This window comes from Saccostrea cucullata, unplaced genomic scaffold, assembly GCF_032062105.1.
Source record: "Saccostrea cucullata isolate Sc308-1 unplaced genomic scaffold, CSIRO_AGI_Scuc_v1 ctg205, whole genome shotgun sequence".
Lineage (NCBI taxonomy): Eukaryota > Metazoa > Mollusca > Bivalvia > Ostreida > Ostreidae > Saccostrea > Saccostrea cuccullata.
Window position 1 is genome coordinate 132,315 of NW_026936671.1, and position 22,141 is coordinate 154,455.

The 22,141-nt window shown below is 34.2% G+C and overlaps 3 protein-coding genes across 3 annotated transcripts; 1 reads left to right on the top strand and 2 right to left on the bottom strand.

The window, feature by feature from the left end:
• Positions 1-1,285: 1,285 nt before the first annotated feature.
• Positions 1,286-4,109, bottom strand: LOC134246193 (uncharacterized). The gene is made up of 3 exons (XM_062728517.1): positions 3,593-4,109; positions 3,101-3,214; positions 1,286-2,753 (listed from the first exon to the last, which is right to left on the bottom strand). The coding sequence occupies exons 1-3, from the start codon at positions 3,703-3,705 to the stop codon at positions 2,396-2,398; spliced, it is 585 nt and encodes a 194-aa protein (XP_062584501.1). The 5' UTR covers positions 3,706-4,109; the 3' UTR covers positions 1,286-2,395.
• A 2,574-nt stretch (positions 4,110-6,683) lies between these two features.
• LOC134246211 (uncharacterized) lies at positions 6,684-8,192 on the bottom strand. The gene is made up of 4 exons (XM_062728530.1): positions 8,172-8,192; positions 7,056-7,271; positions 6,870-6,937; positions 6,684-6,737 (listed from the first exon to the last, which is right to left on the bottom strand). The coding sequence occupies exons 1-4, from the start codon at positions 8,190-8,192 to the stop codon at positions 6,695-6,697; spliced, it is 348 nt and encodes a 115-aa protein (XP_062584514.1). The 3' UTR covers positions 6,684-6,694.
• A 1,101-nt stretch (positions 8,193-9,293) lies between these two features.
• On the top strand, positions 9,294-12,954 carry LOC134246194 (protein IWS1 homolog). The gene is made up of 4 exons (XM_062728518.1): positions 9,294-9,463; positions 10,573-10,712; positions 11,003-11,114; positions 11,908-12,954. Exons 1-4 carry the CDS (start codon positions 9,311-9,313, stop codon positions 12,571-12,573), a joined length of 1,071 nt encoding a protein of 356 aa, XP_062584502.1. The 5' UTR covers positions 9,294-9,310; the 3' UTR covers positions 12,574-12,954.
• Positions 12,955-22,141: the final 9,187 nt, after the last annotated feature.

Here is a 22,141-nt window from a genome sequence, read left to right on the forward strand (position 1 = left end):
ATTGATCCAGTGCTGTTCTTAGAACCCTCCAGGCTGGAGGCGTTGACAACAGTAAATGGTATATTACTCCAGTGACCGATGGAAAGAAAGACTGCTGATGACTCTGAATTCAGGAATAAGCGATTGATTGGTCTACAAAATTTTTCGTTGTTTTGTCTGATTTAATTTCAAAGTTGATAATAAATACAGCCAAGTATGTTTTAATTAGACAGTACATAGAGCAAATACAATGTTCATTGTATCTTGATGAGTACTCAGTTTTTACTACCGTTATCAGAATAAATTCCGTTTATCCTTCCCGAAGCTTATCCGCATCACTCTCAAATATTCACTCATTAGTGAAACAAAAGATTTATATCTTTTTTAATCTTCATTTACCCAAAACTAGTCCTTTGACATAAAAAGCAGCAAAACGAAACTTTAAATTCACACGAAAGAGAACAAACATATGTGTTAAATATGAATAAAAATATCCCATCAAGTTTCTGGTTGAAACTAACACTTTATTTAATTGAGATTTCTAAGAAAAAAAGGGTGAACATGAACATTTTGAACGTGATGCAAATAAGCTGCAGGACGGATAAATGGAATTTATTCTGATAACAGTACATGTAGCAAGAACTGAGCTATAATAAAGCTACAATTACATGTATTTTCACATACATGAAAGTGTATAATATGCGAAAAAATTAAGTTACAACTGTGTTGCATTGCATCGCATTGTAATGCTTTATGCATTATCTAATTAACCAATAAATACTTTGAATCTTGATACTAAAAGTAAATCATACAAAGTGAACAATTACTTTGATGAGTAATCAAGCGCGCTTTTCATTACTGCTTAGCAGTGCTTGGTTTGTGAGATAAACTCACAACTAAGAGCAAACTTTACAGGGGACATTGCCGTTATTCACTCTGACTTTCAAACTCTATCATTATAGAGCGATTCTCTCAAATCTTATATAGTATACAATCTTATTACTAGTTAGCATTTATCAAACATTAGCATAATTTAAAGCAAAGAGTAAAGATCGTTTTGACTACGTTGTTCAAAGGGACGTAATTTAAGTTATCGAACTTTGTATCCAAGCTTACATTATGCAAATTTTTCTACATGCAATCAACCACAAGGGGAAATAGTATATATGGATGTCTTTAGAGGCTAGATGGTGGGCTATGTTAATTGTAACAAGTTTATCTTTTAAAAGTTATGTTCTCTTTCGCTTCGCTCAGACGAACATAAATTATTTCATATTCTCTTTACATATACAAAAACAACTCAAACACAAATATAGAGGAGGCGACAATGTTAGCCAGATTTAATAAAACTGATTGGTACAAATATTATCGCGTCCTTATGTGCGTCCACACAGAAGCGCTTGCTTGCCGCATTTACAACACGTATTTATAAATTTACAAACACGTGTCTTCGATGGTACCAACTCTTTACCTTCCTTCTACAATGTATCGAAAAAATAGATGATCAAATATCACAGAACAAGAAGATAACTATTATAACACGATGTTATACATGTATGTGTCACTTGTTTTGACCTCCATAACTGAATGTATGAACACAATTATGCTTCCCTCGCCGCCCAGGAAAAACCATAGAAAAAAACAACATTGATGTTGAAAAAACTATGGAAACCTGTAAGTCCGCAGCAAATGCGAGGTAAACGAAATGAATGGCGGACTCATTCTCACAAACTTAACGAAAAAATGTCACTAATTATAATGTACAATAAATTGACTTGTTTAAGTAGAGCTGTGCAAAAACATATTAGAAATATCTGTAAACACTAAATGAAAACACATTTCCGCTAAATGTAGCTATGTAGCTATGAACCACTACAAAACAGTTTTTCATTTATGAATAGGGAGAAAAAAAAATCTCGAGAGCGATTTTAGCAATTGTATTCCACATAGGCAAGCCCAGGATTGGTCCAACCAAAATGCTATGCAACTCCAGACTAGGAATCGGATCTACTTCAAAGAAACTAAGCATCAATCTACAAAAGAATTCTGTTTCATTAAATAAAAGTAAAAGAAAATTGGAAAACTGATAAGTCGTGGCTAACTTTTGTCGAATGACAAAAGAACATAAAACACGAGTTTAAATACCCGTAGACCGAATCACCGCTTGCCGCAAAATAGACCCTAAAATAGATTTAATTAGTGAAACACATAAGTGAGATAAATAAATAGTACCAACGCAATATGAACCAACTGGATAACCAAATCAACGCACACGCCTCCCCGCACACCAAAGCAACCAGGTTCGACCCCCAGGAACACCAATTTTCCCCCAAACATTATTAATGTAACCGAAAAGAAATTTATTTATGTTCTCTTTCGCTTCGCTCAGACGAACATAAATTATTTCATATTCTCTTTACATATACAAAAACAACTCAAACACAAATATAGAGGAGGCGACAATGTTAGCCAGATTCGAATAAAAAACGTCTGAGGGAAAAATGTAAAGAAAAAAAATATTTGATTTCAATACCGTTTTATGTACAAATAGACCCTTTTCTGTCCTGTCCTTAACATAGCCGTCCTCTGCTATTTCACTCTTCCACCGTCCATGAGCCTTCAAGGATCTACCAGCCATTGGCTGCAGCTGAAGCATCTCTTTGTCCCTTCTGTATATGTCAGTCTTGAGGCTTCTAATTGAATTACCACATGAGTATCGTAAAAGGTAATATCTGATCTCGTAATGTTGCACAGCTCTCTGGCCCTGAAAAATCCTGCATATCCAAGAACAAAGAATAATCTAATATGCAAATCAAATAAATTGTACAAGTTACTTTTTAAGCAAAGACTAGGAAATAATATTAAATAAGATAAGTTTTTTATTGTTCATTGAAGTTTTTGTAGAGTCACAAAGCTCCCTCAAAAGTCATATTCACAAGTTAGTCAGAACACGGGTTTGGAAACAAATTTTTCTCATGATACCACTGCATGAAAATTAGGGTTTATCATTGAAATGTTGATTTACTCCAAACAAGATGCGATATGAAGACACTATTTCAAGCGTTCTTGGTTGAAAATGAACACCAAGGATGGAATTTAGAAAAACGTGTCTTGTATTTACTTAAAGTTTACTTTAATTTTGATGTCCCGATAAACCTGGTATATTTCCAGCCAGTGTAACAATGTTCCCCTCTTCAAGAATTTCCAATTGTACCCAATGTGAATGGCTGAAGAACTGAAATCATAACAAAACGTTAACATATAAAATTTTAATTTTATAAAGAACAAGTTGAATTCGAATAGTGAACAATTGAAAAAACTACTAGTATTTATCCTGGCTGTAAGCCTTAACTAACATGCATAACTTCAAGCTTTTGCCCTCAAGCCATTCAATCATATATTAGGCTCTCAGCCTACAAAACATTTACAATGTATCTAAATCCTGGCTCTCAGCCAATCAATACACATATCAGGCTCTCAGCCAAACAAAAACATAGGCTCTCAGCCAATCATACACATAGGCTTTCAGCCAATCAATACACATATCAGGCTCTCAGCCAATCAATACAAATATCTGGCTCTCAGCCAATCATTACACAAATTAGGCACTCACCTTACGATGCAGAATATCAGTCCTGACTTCCAGTCAAAATTACAGATAAATGTCTCAACTTCAGAACATAAAACACAAGTGCGCCAGAATAAGTCAAATATCAAAATTAACATGAAGTACTATAACGTTGGACAAAAATGTCACTCCAGGGAAAACACTTTCTTATAAGATCCTGCAGTGAAAAAAAATTCTTGGTTTGTCATATTCATTATAGCAAAATGAAATCACAAAATCTTTAAATTTTCCATCTGCATTAACCAGCCTAGGTAAAAAAGTGAAGATATCCATTTTGGAACAAGTGTACCATGCATTTTACACAGAACTATAAATGATAAATAACGTATGGTATACATTGTAAGCAAAATTAAGAAATGTTATTTACTAGATTTTCTTTAACCGTTTGTACATTTACATGCTCTTTTTCACAAAACAAAATATCTTTTACCATTTTAGGTGAATATCTGTGGAGGGTCCTTATACTCACTGGCCACATCCCGACCGTACTTATCTGCAATTCTTATAACTTTTTTTTTTTAGGTATTTAATATGAAGAACAGCTTTTTGATTATTTTGTTACCATTCAAAACGTCACTTAATCAATATATTTATCAATACTTCAAAAGTCACTTTGTAAATCTGTTAAAAACTTGTACATGTACCTTTCTTTGTGATGTTTTGACTTGAATCAACAGAACTTTCTCTGAAAACGTTAGTTGAAATTTTGGCTTCTAACTTCTTTAAAAACAGCTTTTTGTTCTGCATATAACTTGCAAGAGCGTAGACAGGTCCTCATTCAATATTTGCGAACAGTTGCGGCTAAACTCATTGTTGTTGGACGCGCCTCTATTTTGGCCGTGAGTAACACTTATCCTCGGACTACCACGTGGAGATTGCTCGCTACCGTCTGAATCGAACATCTTTAAATCTAACTGATAAGTCGTGGCTAACTTTTGTCGAATGACAAAAGAACATAAAACACGAGTTTAAATACCCGTAGACCGAATCACCGCTTGCCGCAAAATAGACCCTAAAATAGATTTAATTAGTGAAACACATAAGTGAGATAAATAAATAGTACCAACGCAATATGAACCAACTGGATAACCAAATCAACGCACACGCCTCCCCGCACACCAAAGCAACCAGGTTCGACCCCCCAGGAACACCAATTTTCCCCCAAACATTATTAATGTAACCGAAAAGAAATTTATGATAGGTGAGCTAGCGCCGTAGCAATTTTTAAACACAAAAAGGAGGATCCGTGATCAAGTGATTTATTTTGCTGAATTCTTTAATTTTTAATGAGGCTGGAGAGTGATAAAGTTATAATTGTTTTGTGAAGTGTATTTTATAGACACATAAGTAAAGAAACGAGGGGGTTGACCTATTGGAGTTTAGGCGCAACGGAACATTTATGACTTTTACTGGAGAGGGGAGAGACTCTTTATAATATTGAGAAGATGCCGATTTAAGCATTGCATGGGCTGATTTAAGAATAGAATTTCTTGGTAATGTAGCAAAGAAAACACAGGGGAGTTAAAACGAATATAAAAAATTAGTCAAAGTGTAATATGTTGTATAAAGATATCCAGAAAGATGTGAAGTAGCTTGTCTTTGGGTCATCTATGTCAAGAAATGTTACTAAGTTAAAATCCATACACATCTGAATTTCTTCTTATATAAAATAAAAATATGACTGAATAACCAAACTGTTTCAAAGTTCAGATATTGAAGAAAAAATTTAAAAGATCGGATGGGAATTCTTTAATTCAGATTTTCTTAAGCACTTTGAAGGACGTTTCGACAAAGATACTAAAAACTGATTTTCCTTAAATCGATTGACAAGGTAAGGTTGGGTATGCGCATATGAATACTCCTCTTTGAAAATTTGCAAAGAATCATTTCAAACTTATTTCTTGTCTAAGTTGAGTTGGTCAGGTTGAATGGTAGAGCGAGTTTCTGTCGTACTGTATTTTCTATTTATTTAATTAATGTACAATAAAATTTACCTGCTATTTTGCAACAATCAAAATTCTTAGATGGATAAGAACATAGGGTCTATATGCCACTTTAAACACAAAATTAAAATACAATTTATAAAGAAAATAAAGAGCACAACGTTAAGAGAAAAACAAAAAAGTGCATAAAAATTAAACATAATTGTGATAAATATATATATGCATTTTGTATGCTAAGATTGGTAGTGGCTGTTATAAGAACTATTGGTAGATGAAAATGACATTGAAATACAGTATGTGTGAATTTATGATCAGGCAGCATTTCATCAAAAGACGGGGCACTGTGGAAAACATATTCTTTATATGATAACTACAGAATTCCTATCGTTAGTAAGTAAGTGACCGTCCAACAAAGCATTTTCCGTCATAATTCATAGACATACAAAAACAGAAAATACATTTTATTTAAAAAACAGTAACATCTTTCTTTTCTTTAAGTGATATATATAGTAAATGAATTATCCAAATCATAATTAATGTCTTTTCACCAATGTAATGCTTTCTTCACATATTTTCGTAATATAAACTTCATATAAGTAAAATTCTCGCACAATTTAGCGACTAAACAATCGGCGCAGTCTGTTAAGCAATCCACGTTTCTCTTTTTTCTGTAGAAATAAAATATATAGGATCAAAAGTTTGTAGGAAACAGTTTTATGAAACACAATATCATTATTGAGATACTAGAATAAAACAACAGGAAAAGCATTAAAATAAAATGAGGATGGATACATGTAGTTATATACCTGTTCTTTGTTTGCTTTGACGCAACACAGAAATCGTCGCCATCCTTTCACTTTTGGAACTTGATCTTCCTCCTCCTGAAAGTAAATACTTCAGATATTAGTTTTTTTTTCATTTATTTTTATGGGGCATTCGTCTTTAAAGGAGCAATTTTATATGAGTTATTTCAGGTGCATACAATAGCGTATTAAGTACCTACCAGTTCGTTGCTTACATGTGTTTCTGACAAAGTCTTTAAGCTACAAACAAGAGATAGGAAAAATCAAACAAAAGAAACAATATTTGCAGTGTTTTTTCCCTTTTAAATTAATTAAAACATTCATTATCAATCGTCAAAAGCTCACAGCAGGGCGGGGGTCATTGTGCTTGTGTGTTTGGCATCGCTAAAATGCAGAAACAACAAGGTTCAAATCCCTAGAACTGCATGTACTCAATAATTATGAGCTGGTCTCATATTTGTTAAAATGAGAAAGTAAATTGTAATAAAAAAATTAGATCTTGATTATTTAACAAACCTGTACTTAGTTGCAGAAGAATATCTAGAAACTCGATCAAATAGTTCATCAAGGATGCTGAGCACTACCTAGAACGATATTAAATGTAAAATGTATGATTTAAACCATTTAAGCTTCATACACTTTAGTGTCTTTTTGGTCATTTGAATAAAAATAGAAGAATTCATGAATTTGATAAATTCTCACCATTTCTGACTCACTGTCTTGAGTGATCCATTTAAGATTCTTTTCGGCATTTTTCGAAGTGCTCTCTGGTTTTGGTCGTCTGCTAATCTTGGAAGCCTTTGGAGTGCTTCTTGGTTTTTCCACAGCCTGTGGTTTTGTCTGTTCGCCTGTTGTTACATCTCCACCCTTCTTGCTTCTGCTGTGTCTTCTTCTGCCTCCTGAGGATCCCCTTTTCTTCTTTAAAAGTTGGAAAAACTTTATTTTTCATAATCTCGGCTAGCAGATGTATCTAATTAAACTCTCCCTCGACCACTACTAGTATCTTATTTTCTACAGAATCCAATACGATTTTTAACCTGTTATTAAATATTAGTTTATTATCTTAATGTATTACCTAGCTTGTTATCAAGGTCTCTCAGAGACAAGGTGCCATTCCTGAGACATTCCCTCAGTTCTACAATAAAAACACAAATTAAAGATGTTAATTAAGTAGGTTTCACTGAAAATATATACATACATGTACTGCTAGTAGTATTTAGGTATGCAATTGCAGTTCATTACTTTCTTTTTATTAAATTTCTTCCCTTATGTTCTAATCTAAATATACTGGTATATAGGTTAGAACAAATACACGTGACCTTTGAATGGTATTAAGTCTGTTGAATTTAACATGGAATGTACATTAAATATGTTTCGTACAGCCTACCTCCGACGAGTTTGCCATCGATCAAAGCATACAGGTAACGAAAGTGTGCTTTTATAATATCTGGTAAACCGTGCATTATGACGACATTGATATTGTGATGGCATTGATATTGTGACGTCATTCAATTTAAATTATTGTTTTGCATGTTAATTTTTTTTCTCAAAATATCTTAACATAATAAACATATACATTAAAATGTAATGCCGATATCCATTATACTCGCCCCTCTATAAAACTAGGGATTATAACCATGACCCATAACGACGAAGCAGTTGATGACTACATATGCATTTCAGTAAGTTTATCTATGATAACTCTTGCAAACAGATACATTTTTTTTTTAGTTGTTTTAACATTCATTTTCAACTGCATGAATAACAGCTACGTCGAAGTAAAAAAGGTCGCTGTATTTAAAAAAGATATACTCCTACCTCTTGTTCCTTCAATTCCATCTTCAACACTACTACTAGTATTCAGCCTGGATATTTGCTTTGCACAAAACAACGATTCCAACTGGAATATTAGGTATGACGCTAATAGCTTTGTGACGTCTCTAGGACTATGACGTCACTGACTTTTTTACGAAAAGGGGAGAGAGAGAGAGAGAGAGAGAGAGAGAGAGAGAGAGAGAGAGAGATTGGCATTGCTTCATGCCTATACAATGTATTTTATTCGATTTCTCAGATACAATATATCGTCACTGCGTAGTTTTTATTTTTTCATTTAACGTTTCACAATAATGGGATTTGAAGTGAAAAATTAATAAGGATGTTTGCAGAAAGGTAGAATTTTTAACATTATACATGTAGTTAGGATTACAATTTCTGAAATTTTAGTAGTTTATTATATCATCATTTGCAAGAGAAATAGACCCAGTAAAATATACATTCAAGTATATTTTTTCAAAACTGCTCTTTTCCAAAGTTGCTTATATGTTTTAATCTAAAATGCCCAGTAATAAACATATTATACCTCGCAATATTACACTCAAGATATTTTTATTAATCAGTGGCAGTCCAGGAATCTTGAAAGGGGTAGGGAGGTTGGGGTCGGGATAGGGGCCCACGGCTACAAACACCCAAAACTGATTTATTAAATCTTATGTATTCCTTATTTTTGAAAACAAGATTTTATACAAGATTTTATTAATCCAATTTGGGCCCCCGGAGGAGCAGTAAGATTTACAAACAGAAGAAGGAGGAGGATCCAAATGATAGAACAAACATGATGATGATATTACAAATAATCAGAGCAATTGGTAAAAAAAAAAGTATATAAGAGATATACTGAATAAAAACAAATGGGGGTGGCCCCCTGGGTCCCCTCTAAATCCACCTGCGTAGGTGTAAGCGTAGATTGGGGAAGGAAAAGGTGTGACAGAGTAATTAACCTTATCAGAAAAAGACTGACACCCCCACCCCCAGAAAAAAAAGGATCGTCGCTCAGTCATACAGTATGATACAGCCCTTTTTATCAGATGACAAATCCTTTATTTTTCCGGGATTATCGCATATTACCGTATTGGCTTCATAATTAATAAGAGTGGCCAGACTTCCGCGTGCATTTTGAGATGTCTTCCTCAGAGTCAGAGGAAGAATTTTTCAGTTCTATGAAGAAGAAAAGAAAAATTAGCACCAAAAGTACTAGTAACACCGTTACTAGTGATGAAGAAGATTCTATCGAGCCACAGACTCCGAAGAAGTCGTGCGCTCCGCGTTCTACGGTATGCTATCCGTCAATACATGTTACTCACTGTCTGTCAGGTCTTGTACAATCACTAAGATTTAGCTACATAGCTTGAATTGCCTAAACGGCTTTATTTACCTTTTTTAAGTAGCTTTATTTGGTACTTAATTGTATTTATTTCTTGAAGTAGCATGGTAGGCTGTGCAGAAAATCGCAATTTGATACACTGGTATTGTTTAACTTTGAACTGAGACAATTCATGAATTGCATTGGGGATTTTATGCATTTTTTCAATGTACTGCAAAAGCCACAATTAGCAAAAATTTCCAATGTTCAATTGAAACGGAAATTGGTTTTTGTGATTTAGTTTCGTATAAAACGTTAGACCTATGTTTTCGTCTAATTTCTTAAACACTAAAAAAATATTAATTTTACAATCATTTAAGTAGTTTGTAACTGCCTATGTACTGGGACTGACTGCACTGAGGTAGCACATGCCGTGCTACAGAAACTCAGGATACCTCTCTGGTGACAAGCTTGTTGAGGCTTGACTGTCTATCTCTTGAACTCGTGATAAGACCTGAATAAGGCACACAGTTTCGGGGAATAGGCAGTGAGGGGTCACCAATATTTAGCTAATACGTAAGACCTGTATAAGGCAGTAGGCTGATGGAGAGAGAGGTGGCATACCACAGAAGTGGGGGAAGTGCCAAGATGCAGCAGTACAATTAGAGTGGCAGGACCAGAGAAATTCATTGCGGGAGACACCCGTTGACCACAGTTAGTGGTTGTCCAATCATGAAGAAACCCATTGTATTATATTTGTATATATATTCTTACTTGGTCAACAAAAATCTGAGTTAACAGGTTAACGAACCTGAGTGTAACGCGTCGATGATACAAGACAAATCACCAAACACCAAGCTCGGTGCGTTGCACGTTACACAATATTAAAATGCACTAGAAAAGTAGAGCCTTCAATTTCTGTCACTAGTTCTTGGATAAATGGATATGTTGATTTTTAAAATACTTCCATACATGAAGTTTTAAAAAATCAGCTGTTTAAATGAACCTACAACACTAAATTAATGTGATCTCAGCTAATTGACTAGTATAAAAAAAAAAACCATGCCCTTCTAATTACAGCACACAAGAAGCTCTGAGAGACTTAGAAACAAGAAGCAGTTTGTTATGCCAAAGAAGGAAGATGTGTTTAAGGACATTCCATCCTCAGAGAAGGTCAAAACAAGAACTCCATCTAAATGTGTCAATGACTTCACAAGAGTGTATGAAATTTTTTGTAATTCCAACTGAACAATACAATAATTAAATTTTCCTGAAATAATTACAAATAAATTAATCACATTATTGTGTTTTAAAAAAAAGATTTATTGACATAATTCAAAATACAATACATATGTACAGCTGTAAAAGTATGTTAACATTTAGATACATATCAATATAATTTTGTCTTTGGAAAACAAGTCTTCCTTGCTTAGTTGCAAATACATTTTTTGAAGATTCATAAAATGATGAATGTAGATCGGTTTTAAACATTTTATATACTTGCTTTTAGGACCAACAGATATAATGCTGATCGTTACGAGACATTTGACTTCGACAATTATGACAGTGATGATATTGATGATTTCATCAATGATGAAGAAGAAAGTGATGAAGATTCAGATGTAAGAGTGTTACATTGTACAGTGCATTTAAAATCTAGGCATTTTTTTTTAATTTGAAATGCAGGATGGGTAATTTTTTTATTTTTAACATATTCAAATTTTGTCATCAGAGAGGTTGGACTTGAAATATGAGAGAATAAAACAACTCATTAATATAACATTTTACAGCCTTGAGCTCCTCTTTTTCCAAATTTCATTGTACATTTTGAAAACTTAAAGGGTTTATTTTGCTATAAATTCACAGACACTTGGAGGTAGAGGAGGAGATGGCCCCGCTTTTCTTCCTTTTCTTTTTAATCTTGGGATTCACACACCTTTTTCCTATTTTTTTTTTATTCTAATATGCATGTCATTATAAGTATTTTATCCCTTTTGTGTCTATAAGCTGTTTTATAATTTACATATTGTTTTCAACTGCTACATAGAAAGATCAGGGGAAAATGACATACCCTATATTTAATAAAGGAGAATTATCCTGAATTTCAAAAAAAAAAAGAAAAAAAGAAAAATAAGACATAATTGTTATTCCATACATATAATGAAATTTGAGACTTAAAAAGTCAACAAAGTAAAGTAAAACCTGTTAATTTTAAACTCAATGGAAATGAGAAAAAAACAGTTAAACATGGATTGGAAAGATGAAGTTTAATTTACAAAAAGTTGGGGACTTCAGAATGACCTTTTTGTGGAATTCAAGATATAAACGTTTAAAAGTGTATGCAAGAAATAAATTAAGTTGCTATACATACAAGTATATGGTCATGAATTCATTCTTTTCCTTCTACTTAAAAAGGAAAGACCACACCCCAGTCGAATACAGGGTTACAGAAGAAGACTGGTGCCCAAGGCCAGTGATTCCGAATCAGAGGAAAGTGGATCTTGCCAGCCTCTCGATAGTGAAACTGATACTGAGGATAAGCCAGTAAAAAACACAATAGATAAACCATCCAGGTCTAATTCACCAGTGACAGGTGTAAAACTGAAGAAAAGCAAGTATAAATCTAATGTTATTGAATCCAGTGATTCAGATACAGAGTTGGAGGATAATACTGAAATTACTGCAGTTGAAGAAAGGGTTAACGAACAAAGCTCAGCAGAAAATTTCAACAATAGTGAGACTCTCCATTGTGAAACAAACATGGAGGACAAAGAGACCTCTGTCACAAATAATGTGCAGACTGACTCTGGTACAGAAATTATCATAACTGAAAGCGATGAAGAACTTTATTTATGTTGTGCCTCCATGGATAATCAAACAGAAACTATAAACCTAGATAAATCCAGTGAAAATGAAAGTAGCTCTGGTTGCGAAAGTGAAAGTGAAACAAATTCTTCGTCAGGTAGTGAAACAGAAGAGGAGGTTTGTAAAGAAGACAGAGCTTATCGGCAAAGAAAACAAAAACTTCAAAAGTTCGAGGAATTTAAGGAGCAGAGGAAGAAAAGAAAGTTGTCAACTTAGAATATACTTAAATTTGTACTCAGTATCAAATTTCTAGTATGTCACCACCAGTTTTGAAATGCATATACATGCATGTATACCACAAAATGAATTTCAAATACATGTACATTGTATATGTACATGTAGTACAATTTGTTAAAATCTCCAAATACATGTATATACTGTATTAAATGTGTTCAAAATACAAACACTCAGATCAATTCTACTTGTTTTTTGATTTGTATTAATGTATATATTGATTTATGAAAATTAATTAATGGATTTTAGATGTGCAATACATGTTGATTGTTTATTTTCATATTCATATTGTTTATACATGTTATCAAATTTATTTTGACTTATTTTTCATATGTTTATATATGTTATAAAACTAATTTTTTGACCTTAGATAAAATATTTGCAATACATAAATCTGAAAGTAGTTGATATTTTCGGGGGATATTCTTTGGTGCTGTGTATTGCCTTAGCCAAAAGAAGAAAGGAGCCTATCTAATAAAGAGTCATCTTTAATATACTGAAATGCAAAAGAAATGCAACAAGCTACAAATGTTTGATTTTTTTATCTAATGATTTTCAAAAATAAATACAATAAGGTTAAACCCACTTTTCAGAACACCAGAGATTTGATAAAAATGTTAAATGTTTATTTTTTTACTTTACTAAGTAACATATGCCAGTTAAAACACCCCCTCCCAGCCATTCAAGTAAAAAGTGCAAGACTGCCCTAAACAGCTACAATACAATACTAGTGCTAATTGTAACGGGAACCGTTACAGATGTTCCCCAAACGCTCCCCAACTCCCTTTTAGTGCCATATTCCCTGTAATATACTATATCTGAAAACATTCAGTCCAAAAGTATTAAAAATCACTCATTTAAGTGTATTTCTAATTTCACTCGTTCCAAATGCACGCACGTGCGTGCACGTGCATGATGACCATACCTTCTTGTAGAAGTCCCTAATATTTATCTATGTTCTGAATCCCATCCTGTTTGGTTGAAAAACAAGGGAGTTATAGCCATTTCAAGTTTCAGCCAATCAGATTGCAGCACACGTGCATGCGCGTGATTTCATGATTTTTTTCTATATCGCATTGTAGGATATCCTAATGTATGACTTTGTTTTAAATTTCAAAGCATTTCGTCAAAAAACAAAGGAGATATAGTCATTTAAAGTATCAGCCAATCAGATCGCAGAACACGTGCATGCGCGTAATTTCTTGAAATTTTTTGTATATCATCTTGCAGGACATTGTAATGTATGATTATGTTTTAAATTTCAAAGCATTTCGTCAAAAAACAAAGACGATATAGTCATTTAAAGTGTCAGCCAATCAGATTGCAGCACACGTGCATGCGCGTGATTTCATGAAATTTTTTCTATATCATATTGTAGGATATCCTAATTCATGACTATGTTTTAAATTTCAAAGCATTTCGTCAAAAAACAGAGAAGATACTGAGATTTTTGTTTTAGCCAATCAGAGCGAAGCGCACGTGCATGCGCGTGAGTTCGTGCTAATTTGACAGTGTCACATTATCTACACTATTGATATATCTTTATATAATGAGTTTCAAATCATTTCATTAAAAAATGTAAAAGTTATAGCTATATTAAGTATATAAGTCATTTCACGTGTTGCTCGCGCACGCACGTGCATGCGTATGCGCGCAAAATGACCTTCGTTCCGCACACCTACACTACACACCCATTAACCCTAAAAAGGTTTTAGGTCAGTTGGGTGAACAGTTTCTGAGAACACTTCCGGACAAAAAAGTACCGGAGAACAAATAAGAAAAAAAAGAATAATAATAATAATAACTAGTGCTAATTGTAACGGGAACCGTTACAGATGTTCCCCAAACGCTCCCCATTTCCCTTTTGTTGCCTTATTCCCTGTAAGCTTGATTAAATAAGACAAACGCGATACATTTAAGACTTTAACAAAGTTTTACCAGAAGTATTCAATTTAAGCATTGCACGCATGCGCATTTGAATGCATGTGCGTAATGACCATATCATCTTGTCTACACTATTGATATATTTTAATATACTAAATATTACAGCATTTAATCCAAAAATATGTTGAATCTAGTGTATTTGGAATTTTACTCATTTCACGTGCACGCACGTGCATGCATGTGCATGATGACCATTCCCTGCTGTAGGAGTCTATAATATCTATCTATGTTCTGAATCCCATCCTGTTTGGTTGAAAATCAAGGGAGTTATAGCCATTTAAAGTTTCAGCCAATCAGATTGCAGCGCACGTGCATGCGCGTGACTTGATTAAAATTACTGTATATCATATTGTAGGATAACCTAAAGCATGGCTATATTTTAAATTTCAAAGCATTTCGTCAAAAAACAAAAAAGATATTGAGATTTTTGTTTCAGCCAATCAGAGCGAAGCGCACGTTCATGCACGTGCAAGTATGTTCATGATGACTATACCTTCTTCTAGGAGTCCATTATGTTTGTCTACGTTCTAAATCCCGTGCTGTTTGGTTGAAAAACACGGGAGTTATAGCCATTTAAAGTTTCAGCCAATCAGATTGCAGCGCACGTGCATGCGCGTGATTTGATGAAAATTCTTATATACCATATTGTAGAATATCCTAAAGCATGCCTATGTTTTAAATTTAAAAGCATTTCGTCAAAAAACAGAGAAGATATTGAGATTTTTGTTTCAGCCAATCAGAGCAAAGCGCACGTGCATGCGCGTGAGTTCGTGCGAATTTGACAGTATCACATTATCTACACTACTAATCTATCCTTATATAATGAGTTTCAAATCATTTCATCAAAAAATGTAAAAGTTATAGCTATATTAAGTATATCAGTCAATTCACTCATTTCACGCGCACGCACGTGCATGCGTATGCGCGCAAAATGACCTTCGTTCCGCACACCTACACTACACACCTATTAACCCTAAAAAGGTTTTAGCTCAGTTGGGTGAACAGTTTCTGAGAACACTCGCGGACAAAAAAGTACCGGAGAACAAATAAGAAAAAAAAATAATAATAATAATAATAAGAAACAGAGTAAAAACAATATGTTCCCAAACTCCGTTTGGGGAACATAACTAGTGCTAATTGTAACGGGAACCGTTACAGATGTTCCCCAAACCTCCCCAACTCCTTTTTTGTGCCATATTCCCTGTAAGCTTAATTAAATAAGACAAACTCTGTGCATTTTTGACTTTAACAACGTTTTCTCAGAAGGATACCAATTATATTCAAATTTTAGCATTGCACCCGTGCGCATGTTAATGAATGTGCGTTATAATCATATCATCTTGTCTACACTATCTACATATTTAAATATACAATATATTAAAGCATTCGGTCCAAAAGTATGAAAAATCACTCTTTCAAATGTATTTTTACTTCACTCGTTCAAAATGCACGCACGTGCGTTCACGTGTATGATGACCATACCTTCCTGTAGGAGTCCCTTATATCTATCTATGTTCTAAATCCCATCCTGTTTGGTTGAAAAACAAGGGAGTTTTAGCCATTTCAAGTTTAAGCCAATCAGATTGCAGCGCATGTGCATGCGCGTGATTTCATGATTTTTTTTCTATATCCTATTGTAGGATTTCCTAATGCATGACTATGTTTTAAATTTCAAAGCATTTCGTCAAAAAACAAAGGAGATATAGCCATTTAAGGTCTCAGCCAATCAGATTGCAGCACACGGGCATGCGCATGCTTTCATGAAAATTCTTATACATCATGCTGTAGATCTTCATAATGTAGGTCTATGTTCAAAATTTCAAAGGATTATGACAAGAAACAAGAAAGATATTGAGACTTTAGTTTCAGCCAATCAGAGCGAAGCGCACGTGCATGCGCGTAAAATCTTACTTTTTTGACCATGTCATTTTGTCTAAGCTTCTAATATTTAATTATAATATGAGTTTCAAAGCATTTCATCAATAATTTAAATAGTTACGTCTGTATCAATCATATTGGACATTTCTCGTGTTGCACGTGCGAGCTCTTGCAAGCACATGTGCATGCACATGCTTTCATGATAAATCTTATAATACAGGCTGTAGATCTCCCTAATATATGACTATGTTCAAAATTTCAAAAGATTTTATCAAAAAAACAAAAAAGATATTGAGACTTTAGTTTCAGCCAATCAGAGCGAAGCGCACGTGCATGCGCGTGCGATCTTGCTATTTTGACCATGTCATCTTGTGCTTACTACTAATATATCCTTACATTATAAGTTTGAAAACATTTCGTCACAAAATAGAAAAGTTACGGTTATATCCATTTTATATTGGTCATTTTAAGTTTTGCACGTGCGCGCTCTTGCAAGCACGTGCGCGCAAAATGACCTTGATTCCGCAAATCTACATAACATGCCTACTTACCCTAAAAAGGTTTCACCTAAGTCGGATGTGTAGTTTACAAGATCACTCGCGGACAAAATTTTTCCAGGAAGAAAAATAATAAGAACTAGGAGACTTATTGTTCACAGAACAATAAGAGGTCTTTCCACCTTCTTTGAGATTTAAATCTGTTTTATACCTGACTCCTAAAAATTAAATTCCATGAAAAAGAAACCAGAACTCTTTTAAAGTATAGAAAAAATGAAAATTCAAAAAAAAAAAAAGAATGACCTTGACCTTTGACCTTGAAAAAATATTCAAAGTCAAAGGTCAAGGGTCACAATGCAGTTTCCCCCATGCTTCCCTGACTTATAGTTTTCAAGTTATAAGGTTTAATAGTAAGTACAAAGAACTTAAAGGGCAATAACTCATATAAGGGGTCATCAGATCCTTTCGCATTTATACAGTGAAGTTAGGCCTAAAGACCCTTAACACATTAGTGAAGGTTTGGTGTCTCTACAGTCTACGGTTTCCGAGGAGTAGCGATAACAAGGTTTTTCGCACAAGGGGCAATTACTTTTAAAAGGGTTAATATTAGGGGACAAGAATGAAATCTTTGAAACAGTTTTAAGAGTACATATTAATGATGCATAGACATTAAGTATATGTTAAAAGACAAAAGAGATATAAAAAGAGCTAAATTTTCCATTTTTGGAATGACCTTGACCTATGACTTTTACATGAATTTGAAGGTCAAAGGTAAATGAATCTTATGCAGTTGGTCTCATGTCTCTACGACCTGTCGTTTTGAAAATTTTTAATTATTTGTAATATTCAAAAAGTTTCAGGGGCAATAACTCATTGAAGGGGTTATCAAATGCTATCGCAATGAATAGATTGAAGATTTCCCATAATTAGGCAAACCATTGGTGAAGGTTTCATACCTTTACGGTTTACGGTTTCAGAGGAGTAGCGATAACAAGGATATTTAGCACAAGGGGCAATAACTTTTAAATGGGTTCATGTTAGGGGACAAGAATGAAATCTTTGAAACAGTTTTAAGAGTACATTTTAATGATGCATAGACATTAAGTATATGTTGAAAGACAAAAGAGATACAAAAAGAGCTAATTTTCTCATTTTTGGAATGACCTTGACCTTTGACTTTTACAAGAATTATAAGGTCAAAGGTCATTGAATCTTATGCAGTTGGTCCCATGTCTCTACGACTTCTCGTTTTGAAAATTTTTAATTATTTGTAAAATTCAAAAAGTTTCAGGGGCAATAACTCATTGAAGGGGTCAGCAAATGCTTTCGCAATGAATAGATTGAAGAGTCCCCTTAATTATGTTCCCCAAACGAAGTTGGGGAACATATTGTTTTTACTCTGTTTCTTATTATTATTATTATTATTTTTCTTCTTCCTGGGAAAATTTTGTCCACGAATGATCTTGTAAACTACACATCCGACTAAGGTAAAATGTTTTTAGGGTCAGTAGACATGTTATGCAGATTTGCCAAACGAAGGTCATTTTGCGCGCACGTGCTTGCAAGAGCGCGCACGTGCAACACGTGAAATGACCAATATAATGGATATTGCTGTAACTTTTCTTTTTTTGGATGAATTTTTTTGAAACTCATAATGTAAGGATACATTAGTAGTATTGACAAGATGGCATGGTCAAAATAGCAAGATCTCACGCGCATGCACGTGCGCTTCGCTCTGATTGGCTGAAACTAAAGTCTCAATATCTTTCTTGTTTCTTGTCATAATCTTTTGAAATTTTGCACATAGTCCTACATTATGAAGATATACAGCACGATATATAAAAATTTTCATGAAAGCATGCGCATGCGAGCGTGCTGCAATCTGATTGGCTGAAACTTTAAATGGCTATATCTCCTTTGTTTTTTGACGAAATGCTTTGAAATTTAAAACATAGTCATGCATTAGGATATCCTAAAATATTATGTAGAAAAAAATTCATAAAATCACGCGCATGCACGTGTGCTGCGATCTGATTGGCTGAAACTTTATATGGCTATATCTCCGTTGTTTTTTGACGAAATGTTTGGAATTTTAAAATATAGTTATTCATTTAGATATCCCTCAATGCGATAGAGATAAAAATTGATGAAATCACGCGCATGCATGTGTGCTGCAATCTGATTGGCTGAAACTTCAAATGGCCATAACTCCCTTGTTTTTCCACCAAACAGGATGGGATTTAGAACATAGATAAATATAAGGGACTCCTACAAGAAGGTGTAGTCATTATGCACGTGCTTGCACGTGCGTGCACGTGAAATGACTAAAATTGAAAATACACTCGAATGAGTGTATTTTTTAATACTTTTGGATTAAATGCTTTGATATTAAGTATATTAAAATTTTAGATGGTGTAGACAAGGTAATATGGTCGTTACGCACATGAACATGCGTGCAATGCCTATTTTTAAATATATTTTGTATTTTTCTGGGAAGATCTTGATTAAGTCTAAATTCCATAAAGTATTTCTTATTTAATAGAGATTACAGGGAATATGGCACCAAAAGGAAGTTGGGGAGCGTTTGGGGAACATCTGTAACGGTCCCCGTTACAATTAGCACTAGTTAGTCGAAGACATTGATGAAGGTTTCATACCTCTGTGGTTTACGGTTTCTGAGGAGTAGCGATAACAAGCATTTCTTGCAAAAGGGGTCGTAACTCCGAAAGGGATCAAGGTTCATTTACGCAGGGTCAACTGCAATAATCTTTTACGAAGAAAATTCTTACGGACTATAAATCTTTTCGATATATCTTGAAACTCAAAATCACACGGCGGAAAAATAATAATAATGGAAAAGAAGAAACAGAAGGAAATCAATAGGTCTTTCCACAGAAAGGTGGAAAGACCTAATAAGAATAACTAGTGCTAATTGTAACGGGGACCGTTACAGATGTTCCCCAAATGCTCCCCAACTCCCTTTTGGTGCCATATTCCCTGTAAGCTTCATTAAATAAGACAAACTCTATGCATCTGAGATTTTAACAACATTTACAAAGAAGTGTACAAAAATCATTTAAACTTTAGCATTGCACGCGTGCACATGAGAATGCATTTGCGTCATGACCATATCATCTTGTCTACACAATCTATATTTTTAATACACTGAATATTAAAGTATTTAATCCAAAATTATTAAAAAAATACGCTCATTCAAGTAATATGTTTGATTTTACTCATTTCACGTGCACGCACGTGCATACATGAGCATGGTGACCAAACCTTCTTGTAAAAGTCCATTACATCTATCTATGTTCTAAATTCCACCCCGTTTGGGTGAAAACTAAGGGAGTCACAACTGTTTAAAGTTTCAGCCAATCAGATTGCAGCACATGTACACGCACGTGTATGCATGTGCATGGTGACCATACCTACTTGTAGAAGTCCATCATATCTATCTATGTTCCAAATCCCATCCTGTTTGGTTGAAAACCAAGGGAGTTATAGCTGTTTAAAGTTTCAGCCAATCAGATTGCAGCGCACGTGCATGCACGTGTTTTCATGATAATTGCTTTATTTCATGTTGTAGGATATCCTAATGCATGGCTATGTTCAAAATTTCAAAGGATTTCGTCAAAAAACAAGAAAGATATTAAGACTTTAGTTGCAGCCAATCAGAGCGAAGTGCACGTGCATGCGCGTGAGATCTTGCTATTTTCACCATGTTGTCATGTCTATACAACTAATATATCCTCACATTATGAGTTTCAAAGCATTTCATCTAAAAATAGAACAGTTGTGGCTATATCTATTATATTGGTCATTTCACGTGTTGCACGTGCACGCTCTTGCAAGTACGTGCGCGCAAAATGACCTTGATTCCGCAAATCTACATAACATGTCTACTAACCCTAAAAAGGTTTTACCTACATCGGACGAACAGTTTACAAGATCATTCCCGGACAAAAAAGTTCCAGGAAGAAGAAGAAGAAAAATAATAATAACTAGTGCTAATTGTAACGGGAACCGTTACAGATGTTCCCCAAACGCTCCCCAACTCCCTTTTGGTGCCATATTCCCTGTAAGCCTTATAAAATAAGACATCTGTGCATTTTTGACTTTAACAACGTTTTCCCAAAAGAATACCAATTATATTCAAATTTTAACATTGCACGCGTGCCCATGTGAATGCACGTGCATAATGATCATATAATCTTGTCTACACTTTCTATATAATAAAATATATTTTATATGAAAGCATTTAGTCCAAGAGTATTAAAAATCACTCATTCATGTGTATTTTCAATTTCACTCGTTCCAAATTCACGCACGTGCTTGCACGTGCATGATGACCATACCTTCTTGTAGGAGGCCCTTATATCTATCTATGTTCTAAATCCCATCCTGTTTGGTTGAAAACCAAGGGAGTTATAGCCATATCAAGTTTCAGCCAATCAGATTGCAGCACACGTGCATCCACGTGACATCAAGATTTTTTTTCTAAATCATATTGTAAAATATTCTAATGCATAACTATGTTTTAAATTTCAAAGCATTTCGTCAAAAATCAAAAGAGATATGGCCATTTAAAGTTTCAGCCAATCAGATTGCAGCACACGTGCATGCGCGTGATTTCTTGAAATTTTTTGTATATCATGTTGCAGGATATCCTAATGCATGACTATGTTTTAAATTTCAAAGCATTTCGTCAAAAATCAAAGGAGATATGGCCATTTAAAGTTTCAGCCAATCAGATTGCAGCACACGTGCATGCGCGTGAGATCTTGCTATTTTGATCATGTCGCCATGTCTATACTACTAATATATCCTCACATTATGAGTTTCAAAGCAATTCATCAAAAAATAGAAAAGTTGCGGCTATATCTATTATATTGGTCATTTCACGTGTTGCACGTGCGCGCTCTTGCAAGCACGTGCGCGCAAAATGACCTTGATTCCGCAAATCTACATAACATGTCTACTTACCCTAAAAAGGTTTTACCTACATCGGACGAACAGTTTACAAGATCATTCCCGGACAAAAAAGTACCCAGGAAGAAGAAGAAGAAAAATAATAATAATAACTAGAAAGTCTGCTATTGCAAGCAATAGCATATGTCGCCCCGTATTAGACAAGACTTTCATTTTTATCATCACTAAAACAAAAGTCCATAAGCTAAGTTTGAACAACCATTGAGTTATATCAGTCCTTTCCATTGGAAACGGAAGAC